The sequence below is a fragment of the Myotis daubentonii genome, chromosome 20, assembly GCF_963259705.1.
Source record: "Myotis daubentonii chromosome 20, mMyoDau2.1, whole genome shotgun sequence".
In the NCBI taxonomy this organism is placed as follows: domain Eukaryota; kingdom Metazoa; phylum Chordata; class Mammalia; order Chiroptera; family Vespertilionidae; genus Myotis; species Myotis daubentonii.
Genome location: NC_081859.1, coordinates 9817898 through 9841592, shown reverse-complemented (window position 1 = coordinate 9841592; position 23695 = coordinate 9817898). Strand labels below are relative to the sequence as shown.

General features: G+C 40.4%; 1 protein-coding gene across 1 annotated transcript in view; it reads right to left on the bottom strand.

Moving 5' to 3' along the window:
* The window catches only part of USH2A (usherin), a 390811-nt gene that overhangs the window by 234697 nt on the left and 132419 nt on the right, over positions 1–23695 (bottom strand). Inside the window, exons 21-26 of the mRNA XM_059677365.1 lie at positions 13124–13254; positions 9354–9480; positions 6873–6974; positions 5615–5794; positions 4106–4236; positions 2233–2506 (exon numbers count right to left, since the gene is read on the bottom strand). Of these exons, the coding sequence (XP_059533348.1) occupies positions 2233–2506; positions 4106–4236; positions 5615–5794; positions 6873–6974; positions 9354–9480; positions 13124–13254 (945 nt within the window). The remainder of the gene's footprint in view (positions 1–2232; positions 2507–4105; positions 4237–5614; positions 5795–6872; positions 6975–9353; positions 9481–13123; positions 13255–23695) is intronic.

Genomic DNA, 23695 nt, shown 5'->3' with positions numbered 1-23695 from the left:
GTGCTGATGGAGAAGCCTGGAGGGATTTCTAAGACTGTGGATAACGGAGGGAAAAAGGTACAGCACGTGAACTCGGTGAATTTGAACTGCAGCTGAGTTCGCTGTGCAGCACCTCTACACAGCGAACAGTCTCCTGAGCTCCTTCTAAAACATGCAGTGACTTGTAAAGACCAGTAGCAATCAAAGCATCTGCGTTGGAATCGGAGGAAACAGGGTCATAAAATATGCATTTTTAATAACCTTTCTAGGCAATTCCAATGTATGTTGGTGAGCAGTAACAACAATGATGATGATGATAGCTAATTTTATTGAGTTCCTACTATGTCCCAGTCCTAAATTGTACTGTACTTCATATTTTATCAGTGGTTTGAGACCGCCTGAGGTAGCTGATACTGCACTGATAAAAATTTAGTATTACCCATAAATAAAGTATCTTTCAGGATTATAGACTTGGTCACAGCGTAGATTAAATCATTCCCCTTGGGTCTAGGTTGATGTTCTAAACTTCTGTCATTATAATATGACAATCCCAGTTTAAGCCATGTCTCTAGGGCCCTCACGGGAATGGGTGTTGGATAAAGTAAAATGCATGGTAGGGATTTTTCCCCCCTAGATCTAAATAAGGTCAAGTCATCTTGCTCAGATAAAGGGTTTCCAAGCTCTCTTTCACCTCAGCAACCTGAATTCAGGAGAAGCCTTTATATGGATGTAATATTTCCAGCCTCTGTTACATCTTAAGTGCCTTGAAAATGTCATTACTGTCGTACACCTCAGATATTCATTAACTCCTTACCCGTACCCTTCTAAAAGTCTTCTTAGAGCTTGCCATATATTTTCTATTCGAAGGCATTTAAATCTTTATGTACTTACCAAATAGGCAAAAGCTGCTTTGTGGAAATTTTAACCATTCACAGTGCATGGGTTTTGGAACCTGGTAGAGACCATTTTCTACATGGGAGCATGCCGGGCCACAGGCTGGGGGTCTCTGTGTCCCGCCCCCCACGCCTTATAGCAGTGGTTCTCAACCTGTGGGTCGCGAACCCATTGGCAGTCGAACCACCCTTTCACAGAGGTCGCCTAAGACCATCCTGCATATCAGATATTTACATTACAATTCATAACAGTAGCAACATGACAGTGATGAAGTAGCAACGAAAATTTTATGGTTGGGTCACAACATGAGGAACTGCATTTAAAGGGCCAGAAGGTTGAGAACCACTGCCTTATAGAGAAGGAACAGTGGCCCATGCCCATGAAGAGAGCACGTCTTACAAGAAAGTGGACGTTGACGCCTGGACGCCCGACCAAAGGGCTTGCTGGCTGCTTTCCAGCCACGTGACTTTGGACAAAGTACTTTCCTCCCTGCTCTTCAGGTTCCTCATCAGTCAGATGGGACACAGATATGGGTAGTAACACCTAACCCACAGGCTCCTTAGGGACAACAAACTCCATCTCGTGGAAAGCTCTCAGAACCATGCCCGGCACCCAGCACAAAATCAGCCATTGGTACCTTTCAAAATAAACAATTTATCTAATTATGCTCAATCTCATTATGTGAGTTAAATGCTATGAGTTACGTGAGTTATTTTTTCCTCTGCTTATGTTAAAACCCGTGATATGAGTTAAATACTTCAGTATGACTCATGCACTCATTAACTTTTCCTTCCTGGTTATGAAGAATCAATGAAACATAGATTTTTTTCACAAGCATGTTTGAAACTTGGCTAAACCCAGCTCTCTGTGTGCGTTGCTGCAGGAGGGGGCCGTGGAGATGCAGGAGACACTTAGCACTTACAGCAGAAAACAGCCCTGGTGACCCGAACACCCGTTTCCCAGTTGCACACCAACCTAATTTATGTTTTTATTCTGTAAATATAGCTAATGATCAGTCTTCAAAAAAACCCAGAACCACATATGTTTTCCAGGAAAAAATAGAAGTATATAATATGTAAATTAAATTTTCTGAAGACATGTTAAAATACATATATTCATTATAAATATAATGATTATGGAGGAGGGCATGCTCCTAAGGGCAAGATACAAAACTATGGAAATTCGTGATATATATATATTTTTTGTAACTTCACATTATGCAATAAAGGGGTGGGCAGGAGTTGCTTTTACCCTCACTCTATCGCTACATCTTGAAAAAAGAACCACCCAAACAGAACCACCCAAACCTGGTAGGACCAGGGCTGCCATGATTTGGCGATCCCTCCAGGTGGAGTTTACCTGGCTCCAAACCCAGGTGTGCATGAGAGTCCTGTAGCTCGGGGGGGACTCCTCCCAGGTAGACGGCGGAATTCACCGCCAGCGGCTGGGCTCTGGGCTGTGACACGCGCTCCATCAGTTCATTCAGGCTGGTGGACACCAGGGCACCTTCCTTTCGAACTGTCACCTTATTCCATGTCCCATCACAGTAGGACAGCCCCAGCCACAGGTCCACTCGGGTGAAGGTAAGGCTGGTGTTTAACCGGAGGCTCAGTATTCCACTCTTCAGCTCCACCTGGATTCATAGTAAAGAACCAAACACGTATGAAAAGACTAGCTCTCAGAGGAAGGCAGGGGAGGAAGGGTGGATGGGTGGGAAGAGATCAACCAAAGACCTTGTATGCATAACCCATGGACACAGACAATAATGTGGTGAGGGGCTGTGGGGGATGGGGATGGACTAGAAGTGGTCAATGAGGGGACATGTGTAATACTTTCAGCAAAAAAGATTTTTAAAAAATAGACTAAAAATGACACTTTGGGAGAGAGGAGAAGTTCATTTTCTTAAAGAAAAGCAAGGAATGTACCTGAGCCCCACCAGCGTGGCTCAGTGGTTGAGCATTGACCTAGGAACCAGGAGATCACAGTTCGATTCCCGGTCAGGGCACATGCCCAGGTTGTGGGATTGATCCTCAGTGTGGGGTGTGCAAGAGACAGCCGATCAATGATTCTCTCTCATCATTGATGTTTCCATCTCTTCCTCCCTCTTGCTTCCTCTCTGAAATCAATAAAAAAAAAATACTTTTTTTTTTAAAAAAAGAAAGGAATGTCTCTGAAAGCGCTCTATAAAAAGAGTCTACTTTGTTTTAAGCCAAACTGGAGTAGCATACAATGAAGTACTTTGCAAGCTTATAATTCACATGAAGAATACTGTAGTGAGTCAAAGGAAGTCATAGGCAGCAATGATTATATGACATGACACAACATGAGGCAGGCAGATACTTTTTGGGGATGCAACGAGGTAAAGATTATACACAAGCATAGGTGACTGAAGAGAACAGAATAGTTTGAACTATGGTTCTGTTTTTGAGTTTTTAGAAAATGAGAAAATACTACTTTGTATATCAATTTAATTTTGGGGGGGAAATATGACAATAAAAAAATGAAATGTCAAGCTTTATTAAGTTTATTTTAACTGGTTAGTGAACTCAATTTCAAATTTGTAAGACATATTTTGATGTACTATTTCAGTTTTATTAGTTTAAATCTCTAACTCACATAATTGCTTCTTTCAGATTAAGGTGCCATTTTCTAATACGAACATAGTTTGCCCAATTTTTCATGAAACAGGAAATGCCTCCACTAAGTTTTCCTTCAAAATGGTACATGATAGCTATTTTCTCTACTGGGTTGTTGTTTTGTCAGAAGTCAAATCAGCGACCACAGGATACTTAAAAACTCGAGCTCAATCGTGTCTAATGAAACAAATAAGTAAAGCCAGATGAAAATTACTACTTTTGCTCTGTGTAAGCAGCATCTTTGTGAAGGACATCAGGTAAGCAGCTCTTCATTTAACTATCCATTCGTGCAATAAACATGGAGCCCGCTGCTATGTGCCATGGACCTGCTGCTCTGAGATAAACACTGTCTAACAGCAGAGAGAGTCTGTGAAGTAACACCGTAGCCAAGATGGAAACGGGGTTGATGAGAGAGATTCTGGGAATCGGGCAAGGCCTCCAAGAATGGAAAGTGACGTGGCTTGGGAGAAAAAAATAAAAACAAAAGTGAATCTGGAAAGAAACCCCCAATTTAGTATAATGTAAGCTCATGGTTTGATTATTTTACAATGGAATCTGATATTTTAAAATATGTTTAATTAAAAGAATTAACGTACGGCAAGAAAATCAGGTCCGTCTTTGTTGTAAATGAAAAGGAGCAACCCATTCAATTGGTCTGTTCTGAACTGGAAGGAAATCTCAAAGTCCAGGCCGCCATGAAATGTGCCTGGATCAAGTTCCAGGAACCCTTCAAAGAAAAGAATATGCACATATCAGCACGTGGAATGGAAAACTGCCAGCACTGTATGTCCTAAGATACCCTGAGGCTACACACTGTGGCTGGGTAAATCTCTCACAAAAGAAGATGCCAATCAATGTTAAGAAATCTCCCTGTAGCCCAGCTGGGGTGGCTCAATGGCTGAGCATCAACCCATGAAACAGGAGGTCGAGGTTCAATTCCCAGTCAGGGCACATGCCCGGGTTGCAGGCTGGATCTCCAGTAGGGGCATGGAGGAGGCAGCCGATCGATGATTATGTCCCTTCAGTGATGTTTCTATCCCTCTCCCTTCCCCTTCCTCTCTGAAATCAATAAAAAACGACACACACATGTAACAGAAATCCTGTAACTTTACAGAAGTGGCAGAAGGAACGTGACACACCTTTTAAGAGGAAGTACTTCATTCTTTAAATCAAGGCTACAACTAAGACTGTTACTGTTTCATACAACCATTAACAATAAGCACTTGCACTGACTTCATAGAAACTCTGAATAATGACAGCGACGAGAAAGAGCAATGGAAGTGTACGCATGTGGCTTTCTATTCTGAAAGTAATTTAAGCAACATAGTAACTGGCCAACCTCATTCTAAAGACAGGATGCAAAGGTGGGCTTTCATTTGAAGAAGAATCCATGTCCCCCAAGTGGCCATGCTCCCCTCCACCCCTCACCCTGGGGGGCTTCCAGGCAGAGACAGTAGCTGGGGACACGCCAGGGACACTGCACCTCCCCCCTTGCTGCAGCCTTGGGACAAATGGCAGTGACAGTGGTTATATTCTCCAGCTCTCCCTTCAGGACCTACTTACCTCCTTACAACGCTGAACTTTCACTCTGAGAAATACTGTCCCTCTACATGATAAACAGAGATCTGTGGGTTAATCTGGTAACTCCTTTAAAACACTTTTTTTTTTTTAGAGGTAGAGGAAGGAAGCAGGATAGAGAGAGAGAAACATCATGGATCAGCTGCCTTCTGGACACCCCCCCTACTGGGGATCGAACCCACAACCTCCCCTGACTGGGAATTGAACCAGTGACCTCTGGAATCCTGGGTCAGTGCTCCACTACTGAGCCACACTGGCTGGGCTGAAACATCTTTCTAAGTACATTTCATTCTAAGTAAAACAATGGACTGACAAATGGATACTCAGAGCTGCTTTGGGCCATCACAGAGCTTCCGCATGAAGAGATATTTATGATTCTTACCATTGATATTACGTATTTAAACTCTGGGCATCAGGCATAACTAGGTATTCACATGAGGTCCAAGTAACTGGGCAGGGGAGAGCCAAGTACGCCAAGGATGGAACATGGGTGCACAGCAATGACCGATGGCTACGTGAGAACCTACCTGCTCCGAGGAAATGGACTCCCTCTTGCAATGATGAGGGACATCCCTCCCAGATGTCATAGGAGTTGACTTGCTCTTCCGAATTCTGCCAAACCAGAGGCTCCCAAACAGCGGAGGGGTTGTAATTCTTCATAAAATGCACATCCCTGAGACAGCCCACAAAACCCTTTCGGACTATGCCTGCAGGAGTTGACAGACATCAAGAAATATGTCTTGTGAAAAATGCTTTGCTAGCAATTAATTTTATGTGTAATTAAAATAAAAGAATTGGGCACTCGCTCTCTACCTATTTATTGCAAACTTCTTAATGATTCATGTAAATGCCACACCACCACCTATGCTAAGTGGTAACAGAATATTTATCCCTGGTTCAGACCCATCCTATATGCAGAAAGAGATGCTAAAGCAAAAACCCTTAGTTTTATAGTATTAGCAAGAATATTGACTTTTGAGCTAACAAGGAGATTTCATCAGCTGCGGTCTTAAAAATGAAAGAATGGTCACATTTTAAAAGTATTTGAAGGAAGTGTTTCTATTAAACGCATGGTTTACAGTTTAGTTCCATCATCATAATAAACTAGTCTGTTATACAAGTCAGTCAGTAAGTTGACCTCATTTCTAGGAAGGGTGATTTTGTTTCCTTAGATTAATTTCATTCATGTTAGTTTTATTAATTTCACTTTAGAGTCAGTTTTTGTTCTACGTCCTCAAATATAGGAATTAATTTGTGCCCCAATTCCGGCACTTAGGGCACGTGGCTGGGATTATCTGTTGGCATATCTGCTCTCTCCATCGTGGCAAAGGCCTCATGTTAGTCATTGACGGATATCCAGGGCCTGAGTAGTGCCTTGCCCACCGTCTGGCCAGTTCTTTGCCCCATTCACTTAAACTGAAAATCAAGCCACTGCCATTTCTGTTTTCAGTGTTGTTTTGTGTTCAATTTAAAAATCTCAAAAAAATTGACCCATAATGCTCAAATAAAACATCATCACTTTGACTGAAATTAGTATAATTCATTTAAGTCCAAGTTTAATGAACTCTGATACATCAAAGACTAATCACTGAGACTTTCAATGCAGGTAATACGTGGTTCCTTTTGGGGGTGGGGGAGAGACCCAGTAGAAATCTGTGGCATATTGATACAGGAAGCCAACATGACATATGAAAGAATACATTACTCATGTTTTTCAGGAATGCCATTTGATACTATTCTAAATATTGGCGACAACATATCAATCCCGTGCCTCCCCACACTCACCGACGTCCTGCCTCAGGACGGCGTAGCCCCGCGGCAGGCCTCCCACAAACACACCCGTGTTCTCTCCGATGACAGTGCTGCCGTTCAGGAGCCCCGAGGAACCTGGGAGAAGAGAGAACCCCAACCTCAGCAGGAGGGTCTTTTTCTTTTTTAAAAATATCTTTTTTATTGATTTCAGAGAGGAAGGGAGAGGGAGAGAGAGATAGAAACATCAATGATGAGAGACAATCATTGATGGGCTGCCTCCTGCACGCCCCCTACTGGGGACCGAGCCTGCAACCCGGGCATGTGCTCCCTTAACTGGAATCGAACCTGGGATCTTTCAGTCCACAGGCCGACGCCCTCTCTATCCACTGAGCCACACCAGTTAGGGCTGCAGGAGGATCTTTTTCTACTAATTTAACAAACAATTAACCCCTTCACTGGGCTTTGGGGAGTTCGCTTTCTTGGTCTCCTCTTACCTCAGTCCCCATCCTGGTTAATTTTCTTCACATGTTCCTCTTCATCACCCCAAATGTCTGGATGTTGAATTACCCAGACCTCTTCCCCTCTCTGATCTCTTTCTCCACTTACAATGATGCCCCCCGGAGGAGGAATAGACAGGGGGCTGGGCTCCTGTGCGAACCACCAGGGCCAAAGACCAGAGGGGCCCGGGGCCCTGATTCCATTGCAAAAACATGCAAATCAATTTCCTTCTCCCAGCCCAAACCATGGCAAGGAGCCCAGGCATGCCTGGTCCCTTAACTTTAAATACAACCCCTCCGTTGTTTGGGAGCACCTCTGCCGACAACTCCCACGTGTCTCTCTAGCCTGCAAATCTCCCTGAACTGAGTCTTGTATGTCCAGCAACTCGCCTGGTATCTCCACGTGGATCCAGCCTCATAGAGATACAAGACTTAACACTGAACGCTGGACATCTCATGCTTCCAACCCGCTTTTCCTGATTTCTGGACCATCTTAGTTATGGCGGCTACAGTCTTCCAGGGGCCCCGGCCCCGAACCTAGCACTCAGGAGCAGCACCCTTTCTGCCAAGGGCCAGATAACATATATTATAGGCCTTGCAGACCGTACAGCCCCACGCAGCCACAGACAATACGTAACACAAGGATAGTCACATTTCAATAAAACTTTATAAAAGCAGACATGAGCTTACAGTGGCCCAAAGGTGGTAGTATGCCTGTTCAAATCCTTTTAATGTAACATTTACAATCTCTCCAGATTCCTCATTATATCCACATATATATCCATTACATCTCATTGCTTCCCTGGTTCAAAAAAATGAACTTTTTTTTTTTGCCTGAATTATTTTATTACAGCAGAAGCCTACTCACAGGTCTCCATTGCTTCTACTCTTGTTCCCATAGAATGTATTCTCCCAAGAGCAGCCAGAGTGTTCCCTTTAAAGAAAGAAGTCACGCCACGTGGCTCCTCTCTCAGAGTTCCCTAGCAGCTTTCTTCTTTCCAAGTAAAAGTCCTCCAAGCCTCACTTCATACGGTCCTCATGGTCTCTCTGACCTCACAGCCTGCGCCAGCCCTCCGCCCCTTTTACATCATATGCTGGCCTCTTGCTGGTTTGTAGACATGCCACATATGACATCTCCCACCTCAGGTCCCGGGACCTACTGTTTCCTTGGCTGGAAACAGCCTTCTGCTGAATACTTTCCTGACTGTCCCCTTTACCCCTTTAGATCTCTACTCAAATGTCAGCTTAGCAGACAGGCCATTTCTAACAGCCTTTAATAAAATCAGAACATCCCCTCCCAACACATACACACCCACCTTTCCCTCCCATCCTGCTTTATTATTCTCGCATGTTTCTCACACTTGTTCAATATATATTTATTCTGTACCCTGTCCCTCTCCCACCTAAAGTGTAAATTTTGCTCTTTGTATCCAGAATTCCTAGAGCAGTGGGTGGCACATAGTAAGTGCTATACTATATATCCTGAATGAATTAATAAAATTAGCCTGCAACATCATACAGGTACTGTGACTGTCCTATAGTTGCAGGATGATGACAGACAGGGTAAGATGGAAAGACACTCTACTTAGAATTGCAAAGACAGGCTATGTAACCTCAACAACAAAACCCACCAACCATATAAACTGGGAGAAATTATGTACCTTTTCTGAGGCTTGATTTCCTTATCACTAAAATGCATATAATAACTGCTTTATTTTATTTGTCTTCTGAAGTCAAAAGTAACATGAAGTTCAGAACGTAAGTACAAGCCCTGGCAGATTGCAAGGAACTGTACAAGATACGAAATTGCCATTGATGACTTTGTCTTCTTTTTCCTTTACTGAAACCCTACATAGATAAGAATATGGTTGCCAGACTTCTTTTCAGAGGCACCCAAAGGCCAAGTCAAATGCAATTTAGATGAAATTGTGTGGAGGAAAAGGTGAAAGGAGAGATATAAAAATAAGTATGGTGACATCAGCATATAAACAGCCACTTATATACATCAACTTCTTACCTGTATACTGCCCGTCCAGTGTGATCCAGCCAAAAGCCTGATGCCTCACAGCAACTATGTCATGCCATTTGCCATCACTGTATTGTTTATCATCATCATTAGTGGTGGTCACTTCCACTGAAGACCCCTGAAGGGAATGAAAGAGTGAGTGAGTGAATGAATGAATGAACACATGTTCAGACAAAAATACATATACAGAGTGGGGAAAATTAGGTTTACCGTTGTGAGTATACAAAACACAATATATTCTTGTATTATCATTTATTAATTACTATATTATTTCCCATATGAACAACTGTAAACCTACCCTGAACAGAACTTCTCTTTGGAATAAGAATTTCTTACCAGTACATTTACATTTTGATGAGCTATATTCATCACAAAGGTAATGAATTTTCTATTTTAAATTTTTATATTTTAATTGTTGTCAGAAATATTTAAAAAGATAAGAAGTTGAAACTAATAAAACATTATTCAATTGATATTGTTTTAATGACAGGGAAAGATCTGGCAAGTTAGTTTTTCTTATGTACATTACACTACTAATAAGGAATGCGGTCACATTAAAATTAGCCAGCTACTAAAAAAAATTGACCATACGTGTTGTGGTTAAACATAGTACCCAATGCTTGTACTCTAAAATCTAGCATTCATACTTATGCCTCAGGTAATAGCATCACAGTTCAAATGAGTTTCTAAGTGGGTACTAATAAATGACAGATATCAAGAATTGAGATTTGCAAAAAGGATGTGGGGGTAAGAAAAGAGAAGGAAAAAGAACCTTCTGTCTCAGCACTTTACAGCCAAGTGAACACCTTTTCAGTACATCACGACTGACACAATGGTGCTCCTTTAGCATGTATGAGCAAGTAAGACTAAATAAAAGATATCTGAACTTTGTCACCATCATCATTTAATACTACTAAGAAAAAACAATCAGAAAATTATTCTAAACAAACAAATAAATAAATATTTCTTTCTTAATGAAGTATATTTCCTTAGCAACACTTAACTTCAATCCAATAACAATATTTAAAAACCAAAAATAAGATTGGGTAAAATATTACAAAATATTCTATTACTTGGAATGTTTCACAAAACTACTTATTTTGGTGTCGTGTTTTTCAAAGAGAGAAAACTGATCATTATCTGCTGTAATATGGCTGAAGATTTATATCACAAAAAGTGCAATGTTAACCATACTATTTAAAACATTTATATTTAAATTTCCCTAAAATAGCTTCAGCAATATAACATGTCCATTCTACACATTTAATTGGCTCCTGTCAGGCCTCATACAGAGCATGACAACACGTATGACATACAGAATTTCATGTTACAAAAAAAAGCAGCGTTTAATTTCCCAGGAGTATAAATGGCTTGCTTCTCTCATGGACAATATCCCAACCTCTATAGACAACTCGATTGGCAAGGAAAACGACCACTTGGTAAGTCCATTTTCTAGCCCTTGGATTTTCATAGGCTGATTTTTCTTATATCTCTTTCCTCTGCATGCTTTTTTTTATTTCCTTCAACCCTATTTCAACATTTTAATATTTTACAAACACACATTTCATTATCGTAGTTTAATAATTAAAACCAGAACTGGTGTCGTGCCCAATTAATGTGCCCTGGTACTATGCCCATTAGTTTTTCCATTAGTGAATTCAACAATACTAATGGGATTACTAGCATGGGATGCTAATTGGGCGTGACATAAGAAACTGGCTTACTTCTTAGCATACCCTTGCTAATGATGAAATTAATGAGCATTTTATTAAATGCTGTCTCATCAAAGTGTACTTAGTTAGCGTTAAAATTGTTACAAACGATGCTGCATTCTAAAAGATCAGGTGCCCAAGTTAGTGCTTCTTCATATTATGTTTGGCAACTATCTGAAGTATGAATAGGTCTCTACATTGGGAATCAAATTTATTGGAGATAACGTCAAGGCAAGAACATACAGACTCGGTATGTCAGATATGCTTTCTACTTAGCATATTATTCTTTGATCATCATTTTAAAGATGATTTCCCCCAATCAACGGTAAGAGAATGATGCTGTGATCAATTCTGGGGTCATGTCATACAGTTTGTTCTTCCCATTTGGAAGATATCAGACATGTTAAATAGAAGCTATTCAGAATGCTGGAAACCTTTCACTGTCATAGCTTTCTAGTAAATGAAATCAGAATGCTTTGTGGATTTCCTGTTAATGTCACTGAACATAAAATATTTAAATGATAATCACTAGTCAAGTCATTGTTGGTCAATAAAATATCATCTGATCAAGTAAATTCAAACTGAAACCAATCCAGTAAAGAATGGAAAGATTATAGCTAATTGTTAGAGACTTTAAAAAAATACTATTAAAAATTGGAGTCATTTGTCTCTGCCATGACTCTTAACAACGTTCCAAGAGTTCAGTCCAGAATATGATAGCACATATGTAATTTTAAATATTATGAAGAATCTTTCTCCCTTCCCCTAAATATTTATCCATAGAATGCATTGGATAGCTAGAAGGGAAACCAAATAAATTTTTACACCTGTAGCCTCCATGTAGGATTACATTGTATGTTATGCATTCCATTCATTACTTATGTTCACTAAGAGATTTTTATAAGAACAAAGTACACAATAACTTTGAGTTATTTTGAAACAATATGCCAGACAGTAACTTTAAATTCCTAAAAATGCTCTTTTTACAACTCAAAATTTAATGATTTTGAATAGATTCAGGGACTATAATTTAAAAATAACCATTAATAAAAGTCAAAGTATCTAACTGATAAAACAAATAATTAAATTGTTACGCAATCTTTAAAGAGCTAGAAATCTTATTCTAGAAAAGGGTAACTGTCTTCGAGCCTGAGTAGTAGTTTACTAATGATTTTCAAATCATTAAATTAGCCAATCTGTCAACAGACATTTCTTTATTGAACATGGACTATGGTGCAAGGGTTGTGTGAAGCCTCAAGAATATATTTGAGGACAAAATAGACTTTGCCCTCAGTGGATTCTGCAGTCTGGTAAGAAAGACACATTAAGGAAATAACTACTTATCTGATGACTACAATAGGATGTTCATTAGATAAACTCATCTCAGGTAAAGCCCCAAAGTAAATAAAAGAGAAATAGCTTGGATGTCAATGGGAGGCATATCAAACAAACATAAGCTTCTTTAAACCCGGGGGAGCTCCCACTCTGTGCAAGGCACTGTGCTGCTAGCCCTCCCCAAAGAAGAACAAGCAATGGAAGAATATTCCCCAAATTTATTTAAAAGTTCTCATCTTCATTATATAAGGAACATATGGTCATTAACTGCGTCGAGTACAACTATGTGTTCTGAAAGTTAGCTCTGCCACTTTAGCTTTGGGCAAGTTATATCACTTGTGTAAGTTTCTTTTTCTTCATTGCTGAAGTGGGGACAATAATGGTACTTACCTCTGCGTTTCTGGTGAGGATTTGATGTGAAAACATGAGCACTTACCTTAGTACCTGGCACCTAAGAAACTCAAAAATCTTAACTCTTGCCCAGCCGGTGTAGCTCAGTGGTTGAACATTGACCTATGAACCAGGAGGTCACGGTTCGATTCCCAGGCAGGGCACATTCCTGAGGCTAGATCCCCAGTAGGGAGCATGTAGGAGGCAGCCAATCAATGATTCTCATCATTGATGTTTCTCTCTCTCTCCCCCTCTCCCTTCCTCTCTGAAATCAATAAAAATATATATTTAAAAATATCTCAACTCTCATGAGTAATCATTTACCTGAGGATCAAAGAGAAAATAAGGACGTCCGTGTTTTAACTGAAGCGCGAAGTACTCCTCCTGGTTGCCCGGGGACGCGGCAAAGACGAGCAAACCTTCAGGCTCCCTTGTTCGGAAGCTGGCCTTAATGCCTGTGGGACAAGGGCAGTCTGCAAGTCAGTGCCGGGTTTGTTGATTCTCCCTGATAAATGTACATTTGCTTTCATTATTATTTATGATGCAGTGAGTACAGTCAAGCAATTATACTAGTACAAGGGGACCTAGGAGGAGGAGCCCAGCCGCTTGGTCTCAAATCCATCCCGTTATGAATGCCAACTTGGACTTGGGAGCCCAAGCCTGCACTCCCAGGAATCCATATATAACGAAGGTTAAATTTATGCAAAACTCATCAACGGAACATATATGGTGTTGACCCAAAATAGGATACTCAGAAATATCCATTTGACAGTGTTATCAGAGTCCTAAAAGTGAATGGGTTTTGGACACGAGTGAAAGAAACAAGGGCTCTCATTTAATATAATTACGTTCAAAGAACTGGTCCAGTAACAAGCTAAGAGCTGGGAAGACCTGCTGCGAAGTGGTCCGCAGAGCAGAGCTAATGTTCTGAAACACCATTCCGTAACCAGAAGGTCTGCAGCCTTCCGAATTGTAGGGTCTCCGCTGGCCTTCACATCCCCTACCAGCTTTACCTCAGACACGTCGTGCTCCTGTCTCACAGCAACTTCTCCAGCTCAGGACGCAGGGCAGTCTTCAGTGGTCACATAGGCACCTTCCCACTGTCACCACCTGGTCCCTCCTCCATTCTACCTGGCATCCCACCTGCCATACTACAGAGGCTTCCCTTGTGAGGTATTTCACTTATTGCACTGAAATTAGCAAAGAAGTTCCAGAGGCACAATCTTGATTCTGAATGAGTTACCAGTTTAGTTGGAAAGATCAAATGCATACATATATATATAGAGAGAGTAACTAGTGGGCCAGTGCACAAATTCATGCACGCACAGCGACAGGTTGACTGGTTGTTTGGTTGACGGGTCGTAATGGTCACTTAGGCTTTTACAGATATACGTTATATGGTCAGAGTCAAGTAAAAGCTCAAGAACATACACGGGAATCATGTACCAACCAGCTCAACAGCACAGCACTGAGTAACTCATGGATGCTGATTTGAGTAGTAACACCACCAACCAGAATTATGAAAGTCTGAAGGAGAGAGAGCTCCTTTCAGGCTGGGCTGGTAGGGAAGGGTTTCATTCTAAGTTCAGCAGACTGCAACCACCTCAACAACCACGCATGTCTAATCGATCTTTCCTCATGCTTCAGATCCTGCTAGGAAGATGAAATAAATAGGTATAGCTAAGGTAAGAGTTACCTATCCTGATATAAACCACATTGTTTCACTCACACTTTATAGACAATTGGGACTCTCAATGTACAGGAAGTATCAGAGATAAAAGATGCTGTATTAGAGGAGTCTATCCAATTGGTCAAAGATGTATCAAGAACTGCTGAAAAACAACATGAATTAAATATGCTAATGCGATAGTCAAGGTATATTTGGTCACGAAATTAACTGTGGTATGGAGAATGGCATCTCAGTGCATAAGCTCCCAAAATTAAAATAACACTCTGCACATAAAAACAATGGATTCTATTACACAGATATTTCTTTGCTCTCATAAAGAAAGAAAATCCTCTTGGTTTCATTATCAAATATCCTTTCTGCTCCATTCCCACCCAAACCAATTGCTTGGAGATGGAATTCTAGAGGTCTGAATGGAGCATTAAGGAATGTGAAAGGATACATATAGAAGCAACTCTGGCTATATGCTTATTTGAATTATGCAAATAAGTGCAAAGTTAGAAAAGGTATTTCTTTGTACTTGTTGGCCATTAGCAGTGCTAAAAATGTCTCTATTCATAAACTATTTATGGCTAGCCAACCTATAAATACATTAATAACAAAATCTTTATTGCCTATACTTGACGAAATAATATTGAAAATAATCTGATAAGATTATGAATGGCCTGGAATTAATCCCCAAATGGCTCTTTATTATTACAATACCAAAGTTTTGTTCTTATCCCTTTCAACATATATTGTTTCTTAAATTTTTTTCAAAATTAAATTGTTTTTTAGCTGTTTATCACTAAAGAATTTGGGAAATAGTAGGTCAACATTCTAAAAATGTCACTGGAAGTACAAATTGGGATAAAAAGTAAGGATGCGCCCTAGCCAGTTTGGCTCAGAGCGTCGGCCTGCGGACTGAAGGAACCCAGGTTTGATAACGGTCAGAGGCACATGACCAGGTTGTGGGCTCGATCCCCAGTCGGGGGCATGCAGAAGGCAGCCGATTAATGATTCTCTCTCATTACTGATGCTTCTATCTCTCTCCCTCTCCATTCCTCTCTGAAATCATTAAAAATATATATATATATATATTTTTTAAAGTAAGAATGCTGGAGGAAAAAAACAAGAATAAAGAGTTTTACTACATGAAAGTTTTGGGGAAACTGACATTAGTTATAATCTTTATAAAACAAAAAATACTCTCTTAGACCTTTTGAAGTAATTCTCCATTTCCTCCTGTAACACTCAAACACAGTGGCTGAGTATCACTGTTATGAGGACTATGATGCATCTTGAAACTGTAGCTGGAAAGAGGGAGAAAGAGCCCTCAGAAAATGTTTTCCACAAGAAGAAACATTTCAGGTGAGTTGTAACCATAGAGAAATGGAATTCCCTGGGAGGGACCACCCATGCGGATTCTTCACTGTCAAAAGCAACCAAGTCCAATGTTACAAAATGCAGCCCATGCCACCAAAGCAAAGCTCAGATGGTCCCTTCTGAACAGCTTTGATCTTAAAAGCCAATAGAAGCCGAAACCGGTTTGGCTCAGTGGATAGAGCATCGGCCTGTGGACTGAAGGGTCCAGGGTTCGATTCCGGTCAAGGGCATGTACTTGGGTTGCGGGCACATCCCCAGTAGGAGATGTGCAAGAGGCAGCTGATCGATGTTTCTCTCTCATCGATGTTTCTGACTCTCTATCTCTCTCCCTTCCTCTCTGTAAAAAAATCAATAAAATATATTTTAAAAAAAAAGCCAATAGAAAACTATAGGCTGAAATTACACGAAATATTAGGTTAAAATACATCTATTTACATAGATCTGTCAATATCTGTGTCTATCCAGATTTACCAGTCCACCCTTTGATTTCTAGATTATACCCCAAACTGCTCTTGCACCCCAAAATGCTGATATAACCGCTAATACAAAATCAGAATTTCACATGAAAGACTGGTATGTTATAAGAATGATACTATTTTTAATATAAATGCTTCCACCAACATCTGAGTCGTAAGTTGTCATCATTCCTTTTTATGTGTATGTTATTGACTGTATTATATATATTCAATTTCAATCCCCTTAACAGCTAGAATATTTCACCTAGGACATAAATACATTCCACTTCGGGCTCATTTTAGAAAACTGTTGTGAGTTGGAATCAAGTCAGGATAGTTCTAAAATATAAACTGAATGCCAGTTAATGGCGACTGAATTGTAATCTATACATAATAGTTCATTGTTTTATGGAGCAAAAGAGAAAATTCAGCGTGTATTTTTGTTCCCTAAAATAATGTTTTATCTTGATATCTTGTAAAATGGTTAGTATTTTAACAAGTGATTCTAGCAAATAAAGTTTAAGCTTAGGTTTAAAAAAATTTAATAAAGTGAATTTGTATCATGTTTACTTTTTGTTTCTATAAAATTGAAAAAATTCACTTTTGAATATATATGTATTAATCGTATCACTTTTATATCATGTTTTATATCTAGGTGCATGAATGTTTATGTATTTACATATATTATTCATATGCACACTTGCCCATTTACATGTGTACACATATGCATACATGTTTCATAGAATTAAATTTATATTGATTCAAACTGAATAAAAGGGAATTTCAAAACTTTAAATATACTAAGTATACTAAGTGCACTAAAATATGTTGTTTCATTTTGCAAAACAAGTATTTTGAAAATCAATCAAGTTCCACTCACTGTAGCATTAGCACAATTGCTGAGTGACTTTGACCTTGGAATGATTTCCTTGTCTTTTATGTCAAGTCTAATGGTTGGAAGTGTTCAGTGACCTCAAGCAGCATTAAAGACATCGGCTCTGGGGTTTCTACACCAAAGCCTCCCCAGTAACAATCTCAGTGGGTGCCAAGCAATCAGACTAATATGAACATATATTTCAGACTCCTTTGGAGCAAACTAGGGTCCTGGAAATGGAGTAAAATAAAAAACAATTTTCCTTGTGGCACTTTCAAATAAAATATCATGAGCTCAAAATAAACTCAAAAGGTCTTATTTCCCATTCTGAAGTAGAAGATAATGTTGACGGCAATGCTATAAGCACTTTATGGTTCTTAATGGAAGAATCCTCACTGCAAGAGGGAATCTGAGACACAGGAGCAGGCTAGACTTCGAGCCTTGTGACGAGTGAACAAACACAAAACAGAACAACATCCGGACCTTCTGGCTTCCTGGAGACCGACACTTAGCCACATGTCTAATTTTGAGTGTGCTGAGCTAAACACATCACACCGCCTTCGCATAAGCAGAGAATGGAAGGAATGAGGATGAGAGAAGGAAGGTCCATGGCAGCTAGGTCATCCTCACCACGACACCAGGGCCAGTCAGCCCGTCCCTCCACTACCCACTGTATCTTCTTGTCACAAGAAGGGCGAGGGGAAGTCAGTCGGCTGCCTAGAATCACATGGCGTTTCTGGTCTTCTATGGATAGAGCAACCTCAGTTTGCTAAAGATCAAGTGGTTTTACTGTGATGGCATTTTGTGGGACTCTTCAGAGAATAAGAGTATTTTACAAAAAGGGCCCCATCTTCCCCTTCCACACCAAGGAATGGCTAAACTCTAAATGTGATCAGACAGCAATATTTGTTATCTCCAAAAGTTACTTTTTGGGAAATACTAAGATACCAATAAATGCATGTTGAATGAGTAAAAGAGTACAACCCCATAATCCCTTTAATAGCCTAGGTCAGTGGCCGGCAAACTGCAGCTCGCGAGCCACATGCAGCTCTTTGGCCCCTTCAGTGTGGCTCTTCCACAAAATACCGACTTCTGCACACAGGCCACGAAGTTTCAATCGCACTGTACGTGCGCCCGCACGTGGTATTTTGTGGAAGAGCCACAGTCAAGGGGCCAAAGAGCCGCATGTGACTCGCGAGCTGCGGTTTGCTGATCACGGGCTAGGTCACAGTATAATCACTCTTACTGCTACAAAGGGACTTCTTATATGTAACTAGTCCATTCTAATATCAACTTAATTCCTATTTATTTTATTCATTCTATTATGGGAATTGAGAATAATAATTTGCAGGGTAATAATGCATGTATTTGAATTTGGTTATTAATTCATTCCTGATACTTTATCAACATGACACTAAAATTCCAGGTCAATTCAATTCAGTAAAAATAAGTCAAACTTGTTTTACAAAACCAATCAGAGGAAGGTTTCCCTGTGTGCAGACAAACCTATTCATGAATGAAGTTTTTACTTTAATTTTATTTTTTTAAATATATTTCATTGATTTTTTTACAGAGAGGAAGGGAGAGGGATAGAGAGTTAGAAACATTGATGAGAGAGAAATATCGATCAGCTGCCTCCTGCACACCCCTTATTGGGGATGTGCCCAAAACCAAGGTACATGCCCTTGACCGGAATCGAACCTGGGACCCTTCAATCCGTAGGCTGACGCTCTATCCACTGAACCAAACCGGTTAGGGCTGAATAAAGTTTTTAATGTTTTAATCAGTTCATATAGCTGCATCTCCTCTAAACTGCTATAAATCTATTGGCCATGTTTGGACATAATATCAAAAACGGAAAAGGTCAGATTCTAAAATGAAACTGACAGCATCTACAATGGACTTGAGAGAGAGCCTGGGATAGGACCCATCTCTCCATCTTATGGGGAGGCAGGTGCCTGGCCCTCACCTTGATCTCCAACATCAAGCACTGACAGAGTTAAAACAATCTTTAATTTTATTTCTTCCAAAGTTCTTATATTTTGTAAAGACATTTCTTTGGTGTACCTCCAAAGAAGAAGGAAGTTGGTGTTTGGCTCAATGATTAAAAAAAAAAAATGCTAGAGCCAAATGGCCCAGTTTCAAGTACCAGCTCTAAAACTTACGTGTGACCTTGGGCAAATTATTTCATCTTTTTGTACTTATTTCCTCATGGATAAGTGGGGATAATGACAGTTTCTTCTTTCACAAGGATCCTGGCAGAATGAAAACGAATTAATGTGTACAAAGTACAGTGCTTAGAACCATTTGCCCCTACGTAGGTATTAGCTACTATTCTTATGAAAGTTCATTGATTTCACTTGCTTCCGGAGGCCCTTGATTTTGCGTTAAGAACAGAGGGCCATGTTACAGCTTTATTTTGCACATTATGAAACACAAAGCTTGTAACTAGCTACTCCCTGAATGTCTGCACAACTCCAAGAAGTGGGGCAGTCTGCAACTTGAGTGATGCCAGGGTTTCTGTGACATCAAAAGCCTCAATGTCCTCACCCACACAACCTTCCCACAGTCCAGCTTCTCTCAAGCGCATGGCGCTTTATTATACAGAACTATAGTTTTGGGTAAAATGCAGTGACTTCTTATTCAATTTAAGAAGCATTTGGAGCATCTCCTATAGACAGTGCATATCACTGGGGATATGAACATGAAAAAGATGTTGACAATGGACCCCTCAGTATAATTCAAAGAATTTTTATTGTAAGATAAAATAATATCTTAATAATATTGGTTCATCCCCAGCTGGTATGGCTCTATGACTGAGCATCGACCTAGGAACCAGGAGATCATGGTTCGATTCCCGGTTTGGGAACATGCCTGGGTTGCAGGCTCCATCCCCATTATGGGGCATACAGGAAGCAGCCAATCAATGATTCTCTCTCATCATTGATGTTCCTATCTCTCTCCCTCTCCCTTCCTCTCTAAAATCAATAAAAATGTACATTTAAATAATAATAATATTGGTTCATAATATTATACTATATATAACAAATATAGGATTATGTTAATAGTATTATTTATATCATGTTGAAGTTGCTGAAAGATCTGGTTAAAATAAAAGGATGAATAAACTTACCTAGTAATGATAAATTTATAAATAAGTGAATAAACAGAAAAGCAGAGAATATATTTTATGCCCTAAATTTTCGAGCTAAGTGAAAAAAGGAAATCAACCTAATTTTTTCTGGTTGTTTCTCCTCCCTATTTTATAGCCACTAAGTTGATACCTGTTTTTATTTTACTTTATTTTTCTGCCACCCTATTATGCTCACCACTGGTAAAACAAACAGGACATTTTAGCTTTAATCTCCTTACTACATAACCCAAATAACTTCAGTCATGTTTGCATTAATGCTGCATTAATCATGTTGTTGCGTATTAATGAGTTTTCAGGCTATGCTAATTACTGTCATAGATTCTGCAGCAGCCCATTAAATATACAAATTACAGAATTAAAGAGCCAGAGCTCTTCATGATTAATCTCTAAATGGAGAAAAACTAATGATGTCTGTACAAAGTTTCTCTCTACTTTTGGCTGAGTGAGCCCAATGAACAATCAATTAGACTATTTGAGGAATAAGGACCTCACGTATCACATGACTTTATGTAGGGGCTTTATGGCAACAGTGGACACTGCTTTATAGTTCATAAAATTGCCACAATCTTTACCTGTCTCCTGCCCTAAATTCTGGTTATGATGTTGTCCAAGATTGAAAGTAATTTGGAATAAGGTAAGTTCATGTTGGATTCATTTCAGTGAGGATCTAAAGTGCCAAAAGGGCCCCTTGAAAATCATATTCATCTAAAGGAATTATCACAGGAAGGGCCGCAAACACAAAAATCATCAAGAAAATGTGTAATTTTCACCAAAGCAAAATCACAGTGCCTTTTTATCCTACATGAATTCTATGTGGTATCACAGAGTAGAACTGTCCAGCACAGCAGATCAGATCTGGAATGAAAGGTGGAACTCGATGTTGACATGGGCGGGTAGATGGTGTATCAATATCAAGCTGTAGGCTCAGGGAGAAAGGGTGGTTCCTCGTTTCATCGGCAGAGCATAGCAAGTATGCTGAGGCCAGGGACACAACAGAGGGTCACAGGCTAAAGAATGAGGGGGAAAGCTAGTGTTAGAAGAAAGCGATTTAGACAGAGACAAGCACAACCATGTCCATGTATGAAACAGTGAAACTTGGACATCCATCGGCTAGCACAATTGTGTGTGGAGTAGGAATCTGGAGGCCAAAGAACAGTGGAAATGCAGACTTTAGTCACAGAGGGCAGCCTGGTGAGAGCCAGACAGCAGTGCATGTTCTAGGCTCCTGGGCAGGTTTCTAAGAACATCCAGGGAGCCGAGTACCACCACCAGGAAGGTGATGGACGTGGGGCTTAGGGAGGTGCTCAGAGGCCCTTTGTCAGAAGTGTGTACAAAGTCAGGGCCTGATTCTTCAGCAGGACTGACTTCCTGAGAGGCTTGAATCATGAGTCTGAATCATCTAGCACTGGCCCAGGGAACGGGGTTGGATGAGCCCAAAGGTCAAGGTTAAGAGGCTAGTACCTTGGCAAGAGGAGGCCTACAGTATTTGCCAGCCTATTGTTACACAAGAACCTATGGAAATCGCTTTCTCTCAAGGTCAAATGCTAATGCCGTACTGTCATACTCATCTTGGATGGAAATGAGGGCAGACATTGAGCTTTGTTTGATAGAGGCCATGATGGTTACTGACAGAGGGAAAGCCAAAGGGAAGTAACTTCTACTCACAGGGTTCTCCCTTGTGACACACACTGAGCTAAGTGATCATATTTTATTTGTTCCTCACAGTTCATTCGTCCCCGTTACACAGATGAGAGAATGGAGGCGCAGAGAAATTACCCAGCACTAGAGAAGGCGCACTAACCAAAAAGGAAGTGCCATTAATTTTGTTTTCTTCTTCTTGATAAACAGCTTAGTTGTGTTGAACACAGGGACTCAACAACTGCTTGTTAAGAGAAGGAAATAGAATAATAGAATAGGTATGAAGTCCCATAAAGCAGAGCTAAGCACGTGAGGAGAAAGTGCATTTACTAACTAGTCAACTGATAAACTTGATCTCTGACATATGTTCTCATAAACCTACAGGCCTCTGTCTTCTAAGCTTTTCTGAGAGCTGTTGCAATTGTTATGTCTGTGGGAGGCAACAACTTAAACCCTATAAATGGCCAGCCAGGGATCTATTGAGATCTCTCCTTGCTTCTATTTGCAAAGATGCATTTCTCAGATGCTTTTTCTTTTTTCCCCAATAAGGGAAGTCTTTGAAAACTGCATTGAGTTACCACATTTCCCAAGCCATTTGTTATTAGATCAGCTGCCATATAGCTGTGCACACAATGGAAATTCAATCCATGTGGCTGGCTTACAAACCCAAATGCAAACTGACTAGAGAAAGACCTAGATTCAAATCCAGCAACTTATATAACACACACACACACACACACACACACACACACACGGAACGACAGAAGCTACAGCTTGGTGGTCAGACTAAATAGAAGTTAAAGACGTAAGAGAGATGTGTATTTCCCTGCCGTGAGGCTGTGACATGTACAGGATAGAAACTGGTCATAGATTCTTTTCTCACTGGGAAGTAGGACAGTGACCACACAGGCCTATCCTCATCTCCTACACTCATGACCCCACAGCTCTCACCAGGGATGACTGAGTTCTTTATGGAAGACCCCCCTCAATAGTCCAGATTTCCTTCCCAACACAAAGGTGAGACACCCATCAGAGGTGTTCTGAGCATCTTTCAGACTGAATGGATGTACTGGGTGGTAATTTAAGTAGGAACCTTTGTCGCTTTAGCAGCAATTGTATGAACACAATGTGGCCCAAGCAGAAAGTAATTAAATTGATGTAGGAAAGGAACGCGACTTGAAGTGGATAAAATACAAATACATCAAAATTAAAGTCAGTGTAATGAGCTGAAACACTGCAAATTCGGACAACAGCGCATCAGCCCAAGCACAGACACCCCTTGTAGGTGGCATCAAAGCCGGCAGGAAACACAGCGACTTGGACATCCCACAGGAAGGAAGCAGGCGTGCTGATTGGGTGCTGCATGTACTGAGCAGGAGACTAACTAAGTGGAGAAAAAGCTATAGGCGGGCCAAAGAAATACAATGGGCCAAACTAGGAATATAGCAAGAGAGGGAAAAGAGTGGGTGTGGGAAGAACATTTCCAGAATCTGCAGATAGAAATATAAGTAAAAGCAAAAGCTTAGGGGGAAAAAAAAGCAATTCAAGTCAGAAACTCAGCAAGAAACCCAAGTCATGACAGAAGTAGAGGCTCAAGATAAGACCAGATTCAACTTAACACCAAGTTTTAAATCAGAACAACCAACTCCGCAACCAATAGGCCTCAAACGTTAATGAGTCAAACAGAGAGACAATCACTGAATGCAGGAAATATGCCACATCT